The sequence below is a fragment of the Vipera berus genome, assembly GCF_964194415.1.
Source record: "Vipera berus genome assembly, chromosome: 4".
NCBI classification, from domain to species: Eukaryota; Metazoa; Chordata; class Lepidosauria; order Squamata; family Viperidae; genus Vipera; species Vipera berus.
Genome location: NC_138206.1, coordinates 10,902,976 through 10,909,487, shown reverse-complemented (window position 1 = coordinate 10,909,487; position 6,512 = coordinate 10,902,976). Strand labels below are relative to the sequence as shown.

At 42.2% G+C, this 6,512-nt stretch overlaps 1 protein-coding gene across 2 annotated transcripts in view; it reads right to left on the bottom strand.

Moving 5' to 3' along the window:
* Positions 1-5,091: 5,091 nt before the first annotated feature.
* Positions 5,092-6,512, bottom strand: part of NAALAD2 (N-acetylated alpha-linked acidic dipeptidase 2) — a 44,394-nt gene continuing 42,973 nt past the window's right edge. For both annotated transcript variants that reach the window (XM_081327478.1, XM_081327479.1), the window contains exon 19: positions 5,092-5,408. In XM_081327478.1, coding sequence (XP_081183604.1) covers positions 5,222-5,408 — 187 coding nt within the window. In that variant the 3' untranslated portion in view covers positions 5,092-5,221. The remainder of the gene's footprint in view (positions 5,409-6,512) is intronic.

Here is a 6,512-nt window from a genome sequence, read left to right as displayed (position 1 = left end):
TGGCAGGCGAGTGTGCCCGTGCGAAGCTGCCTTGGTGCAAGTGGCGGACGCACGCGTGAAACCCATCCCCACTCTCCCTACCTCGCCGCCGCTGGTCCACAGAGCGGGACCTTACTCTTGAAGATAGACAATAACAAACCGTACATCTTCAGAATCTGCTGCTTCTGTCCTTTGTGCTCCAGTGTTAGCTCTGGAGTACCTGCTTTTCTGATCTGGATGATCTGCTTGTTTGAATTTCTGCCTAAAAGCCACCACACTGTACCCCAATCACCCTTGAATACAAGTATCCTGCATTCAAAGTGTCTGTGAGAAGCCATTCAGTCACTGACAACAACTTCTGTTGTTATACCCAGCAGATTCTTTTGGTGATTATAGCTACTCCCTGTGGCTTGACCTCTCAGCAAGACGACAAATTGCATAAAGACAGGTCAAACAGAACTTTAATTGCAGACAAAGTAGACCACGGTGAGTTACAAACTCATCTTCTGAGATTTGAAAGCAAAAAAGCCATGGTTTAAAATAGCACGTAAGAATTGGCGGAGACCGTACAACAAATCCAAGTTGATCCTAATTGTCTACTTTAAGTTTATGGGGGGCAATTTTTCAACAAGAGATCAATTTAGTCTCAGAATATCCAATGGTTGCACTTTGTTAATGGTGTATTTTTACTTCCCAGCTTCCCAGCATTGTCATGTTTCATTAGCATGTCCTTGGATCCAATTTGTATTGCATAGCTTTGTTCAAAGACAACCGTTCTAGCAAGAGTTGAAACCAATAGCTGCAGGCGCCTTTGGAGAATAGTTCTCCACTCTCCAGATTGTCATTGCATGTTCATTTACTTGCTTTGATGAAGTCTGATTTTTAACCACTAAGTTACCTCACTGTAACTTTCCTGTTTTTTTTTTGTTGTTGTTGCCCTTAGAATAAGCAGGTGGCACTTGAGTGAAGTGAACATTTTCCACAGGATTCTACTTATTTAGGGATAGATTCATTATCTGGAATCTCTCCCACAATTGTGTATTCCTGAAGGGACTTGGCAACATTCTTTGCCATTTTTGTAGTCTCCTATTGCAGGAGACCCCAACTTTAGCAACTTGTGGACTTCAACTCCTGGCTGAGAAATTCCAGAAGTTGGAAGTCCACAAGTCTTAAAAGTTGCCAAGGTTGGGGATGCCTGTTATTGGGCAAGAAAAGCTGATCAGTCCTTTAGCTTAAAAATGCCAAGGCCTCCTGTAGGTCTTCATTTGGGCAATTGCTCAGTGGACTCTGTGCCACTTCAAGCACAATTTCCATGTTTATAGTTGAATCACTTTTTTCCAAGTAAAACGCATGGGCATTCTTAATGCAAAGTATGTTCAAACTGGGATCAAATTATATTCATATTAGTGCTATGCAGCCAAGTCATCATTTCCACAGTCAGTACTGCTGGTTTTGCCTTGAAAAAAAATCTATTCTGTATACTAATAAAGATATTTGCTTTAAATTATAGCATGGGATTTTTTAAAAAAAAATATCAGTGGCTGTTAACTTTTTTTCCATACCTATCTAAGAACTTCAGTTGTGCATGAAAAATGAAGTGTCTGGAACACTAGGTTTTTCAAAAAAAATATTTTTTCCATTTTTTCCTTTTTCCTATGCATGGGTGTTCGTTTTAAATTGTGTTGGAGGATGTTTGTGGTTTCATGCGTTCAGATATTTTTTATCAATTTTGAAATAAACAGTTTAGTGCCTAATTTCTACCTTTTGGGAAGAATTGTGAGAATATTTTGTTCATTTATTTCTTTGTATATTTATTAGTTGTATGTAAGAAGACCTGGTTGCTCAGATCCGTAAAAGATTAGTTGAGTATTCTGACTTAGATTGTGTAAGTTGCCGATGACAGTGCAGAGGATGTATTTTACTGACTATTTCCATCCTAGCTGTTGGCAATTTAATACCATGGAAGGGCCCATAGAGAATGCTTTTATCATATCTGGAACAGCTGCTACTTATAGAGGGCTGAGAGATTGCTTTAAGCAAAGTTCAGGCATATATTTCTCAAAAACAAAATCAGCTTCCACAGAGGATCAGTCTACCCCATTCTTTCGCAACCTGGTTTGATGTTAGTTGTGTTCAATGAGCAATGTAGCCTCAACATATCTGAAGAATACCTTTTGGAAGAAAGCTCAACCCTATGCTATTAAGAAGCTGGGGGGGGGGACTCACTCTGGAGGTAACATGTAGATGACATTTGACATGGGAATGTACACAAGATATGAAAAACGTGTTGTATCTGACATGGAATAAACTACAGATACTCCTCAACTTATGACTGGTCCTTAACAATGAAGTTACAGCAGACCTCTCCAGAGTTACTTACGACCTGTTTTCGGGGTTATAATGGCCACACACATATCCTTTGTATCACATGGTTGCATTTTGGGTGCTTGGCAACTGACTCAACTTTAGGGCCATGATCATTTGCAACAAATTTTTTTTGCCATTTTCCAGCCTTTATTTCTGGTTTCCAGCAAAAAAAAACCCATTCAGGAAAAAAACCCTATTTGCTTAATGACTGTAGCATTTGTTTAATCGTAAAAATTGGTCGTGACTTCAAATCCAGTCATGGGGTGCCTCAGCTTACACTCACAGACTTACAACCATACTTCTGGGCTCTATTAAAGTTGAAGACTACCAGTATTGCATTCCAGAGGCTCTGCTGAAACATTCAAGTCGGCCACTGATTAGGGAGAACGCAATCCCACAATGCTTTCAGTTGTTTATTAATACTTTCACACTTCGGAGCCGCCCATCTCCCTCAAAAAGGGACTTGACTTGTTCCAGATGTCAATGCTGCAAACATTGACATGTTTTTGCACTGACAATATAAGAGGCAGCCTTTTGCTTTAACTGTTTGGCTTTGAATCACTAAAGCGCGGGAGGAATTCAACCCGGATGTTTTGAGAAGATAAGGGATAGCGCGCTTCAGAAGGGAAGTGAAACTGTTAAACTAATTGGTGAATGTGATTTATGGCGTGTAATTGAGGGAATTCTGTATGATATGATGTGTTAAGGGGAGGAGAATTCAGATTCTGGCATCCATCCATGAGTGCCGATGCTTCGTTCTCATTATTACAGACTTTTTAGAATAAACAAATCATGCAATGTTCTTTGATCTGTGTCATTAGTCGGAACCATGACACCAAGTTTCAGGTCAAGCCAAATCAAGTAGGGCAAGGCTGTGCACATAACCACCTCTCTGTGGAGATTCCCAGCCATCCAGGTCATGGTTTTTGAAAGGCAACTGGACTTCCTTTGTTTTTTCCTTGGAAGACGTTTCACTCCTCATCCAAGAAGCTTCTTCAGTTCTGAATGAATGGTGGAGAACGGAAGGATTTATGCACCTTGCAGTCATCTGGTTCTTAGCACTTTCTTGAGAATTGTTGAGGCCACTTGGGAGGTTTATCTGTGCCCTCGTGGGTCACCTGAATAGCGCAAATGGGTGTGGGATGTTCTGAAACTCCTGAAAAGATTGTTGTAAATAGTAGATAGGTATTGAGAGAGGGCGGCTTAATTTCCACATAGATGGCCTCTTTCATCTCTCTTTCAAACCCAGTCGTCCTCTCTGTCCAGAAAGAGGGGTCAAAGAGCCCATGTACAATATAATTGATACAGAGCAGGAGGGACACGACACCACCTATCTCCCATTTACAACACAGCCCTTTCAGCAGTTCCAAGAAGGTCCCACACCCATTTGCACTATTCAGGTGACCCACGGCACAGATAAACCACCCAGTGGCCTCAACAATTCTCAGAGAGAGTGCTAAGGACCAGATGACTGCAAGGAGCATAAATCCTTCCGTTCTCCACCATTCAGTCAGAACCGAAGAAGCTTCTTGGATGAGAAGCGAAATGTCTTCAAGGAAAAAATAAAGTAAGTCAGGTTGCCTTTTGAAAAAGCACCTTGGGGACATGGCCACCTCTCCCTCGCCACTCAGGATGGCATCCTGAGCTGCATAATCCATCACTCCAAATTTTCCAAAGAGCATCCCTCTTTAGCTGCGATCACTGATGACCCATTCTAGTGTGTCCCACTCCCTTGCCTGCCCCCAAATCATCCAAGTGTCTTCTCTCCAATACTTGTGCTACTGCTACTGTTAAAATATCTTCAACTCGGCCAACAATTTCGTGTGTTCCCCCCCCCCCCCACACACACACACTTCTATGTTCATCATTTGTGCTCGGAAGGAAACAGCTATATTTTGTTTCATGCCATGAGCAGAAACAGCTTCGTTGTATTTTGCGCGTAATCCCAAAACACCAAAGCAGCCATGGGCTGTCTGAAATCAGCTATCCTGTTCACAGGCCAATTTTTGGGGGCAGAGCAATGTTGACATCCCTTGGCTTGGATCATTTGAAGCTAGACGTTTGGGACTGCCTTAAGCAAATAAATGCAGATAGTCCTCGACTTACAACCGTTCATTTAGCCACAGTTCAAAGTCAGAGCAAAGCTGGAAAAAGCGACTTGCAATCGGTCCTCTCAATGAACGTTGCAGGATCCCCACGATCACGTGATCAGAATTTGAGCAGTTGGCATGGATTTACAACAATTAACAGTGGGCTGTGGTCCTGCAATCGCCATTTGCAGCCTTCCCAGCCAGTTTCTGACAAACAAGGCAATGGGGGGACGCCATATTTGTTTAACTACCCTTTGATTCACTTAGCAACTACAATCATTTGCTTAATAACCATTGTGTCTATGGAGATTCTCAGTCCTCCAGGTCATGGTTGTCCCAAAGATGCTTTTTTCAAGAGGCAACTGGACTTTCTTGTTTGTCTTTGAAGACGTTTTGCTTCTCATCCAAGAAGCTTCCTCAGCTCAGAACTGAAGAAGCTTCTCGGGTGAGAAGCAAAAAGTCTTCCAAGAAATACAAGAAAGTCCAGTTGCCTCTCGAAAAAGCATCTTTGAGATAACAACCACTGCCAAAAAATATCAAATTGGGTGTGACTTACTCAACAACCGCTTTGCTTAGCAACAAAAATTCTGACGCCAGTTGCGGTCATAAGTCAAGGACTACCTTGTGGTCCTAAGGACTACCTGTATTGGGAGTAAAGCTGGATTTCAAATTTTCACTCCCCACTTGATTCAATGTTCAAAATCACCGGTATTGGAAGCGGCATCATCACGATGTCCTGGGATTGGAAAATTGCCCACATAATATAAATTTTCCAGCCATGCAAATCAAGACTGTTCCAGAGTCCCCGCAGCAGCCTGCAGAGTGAAGGTTGCAATGGCAATCTGCCTCTTGACTTCCTTCCAAGCTTTGTGTGGATCTGTCCTGCTGCCGATATCAAAAAGAGCGTCGTAGATCCCTGGGAATGACATGCCTGCGTATTTGTTGCGACTGCTCGGGGCAAAAACAATGTGTCTGTAGAGCAAGAAGACAGAGGCAAAAAAAAAATTAGCAAAGTTGCAGCAACTGAGCAAAACTGAAGAAGTTTCTTGAATGGGAAGCGAAACGTTTTCAAGGACAAAAAAAACCCAAGAAAAGCCCAATTGCCTTTTGAAAAGCAACTTTGAGACGTTGTGCCAGATAATAATCTTAACTATAAATGTCAGGCTTTTAAAGTGCCTTCTGCGAAAGCTTGCAGAGCGTAAGAAAGCAACAGGGCAGCCTTAAACAGATCCTTAACAAAACTGCCTGAAATCAAAAGATTTTTTTAAAAACCAAAAATAACTTCACCTAATAACAAACAGAACAATATACAGTAGCTGTTTTCTGAAGCTGCATCAGCAAGAATTTCACAAAGGGAGCTTGTCCCTTATACCCAGTGATGAGATTCAGTCAGTTCACACCACTTCGGTAGAACCGGTAGCTAATTTTTGGTTGCCCAGGCCCAGAACGGACGTCCGGAAGTGGCATCCACACAGAGAACCGGTTGTTCACATATTTGAATCTCACCACTGCTTATACCTCACAGGACGGACTGTATTTTACTGAAGCTGCGATGGCGCAGTGCTTAGAATGCAATATTGCAAGCTAACTCTGCCCACAGCCAGGAGTTTGATTCTAACCGACTCAAGGATGACTCAGCCTTCTTTCCGTCCAGAGTCGGTAAACTGAGGACCTAAATTATTGGGGGCAATAAATCACTTAGAGAGGTGTGTAAAGCACTATGAAGTGGTATATAAGTCTTTAGTTCTAATGCTACTGTTTTGCCAACTGAATGTGGAAAACCCACCTTTGGTTCACTACTGATTCTTCTCCCAAGAAAATCCATTTTCTTCCAAATGCAAATATTTTGGGCAGGTTGACTTTTGAATACAACTATCTGTTCGAAATTACAACAGCACTGGAAAAAAAATGACTTATGACCAGTTCTCACATTATGACGCTGGCAGCTTCCCCACAATCATATGATTAAAATTTGAGCATTTGGTTAACAGTGTGTTCGCTATTTGAGCCATGGTGGCGCAGTGGTTAGAATGCAGCATTGCAGGCTAACTCTGCCCACTGCCTGGAGTTCAATCC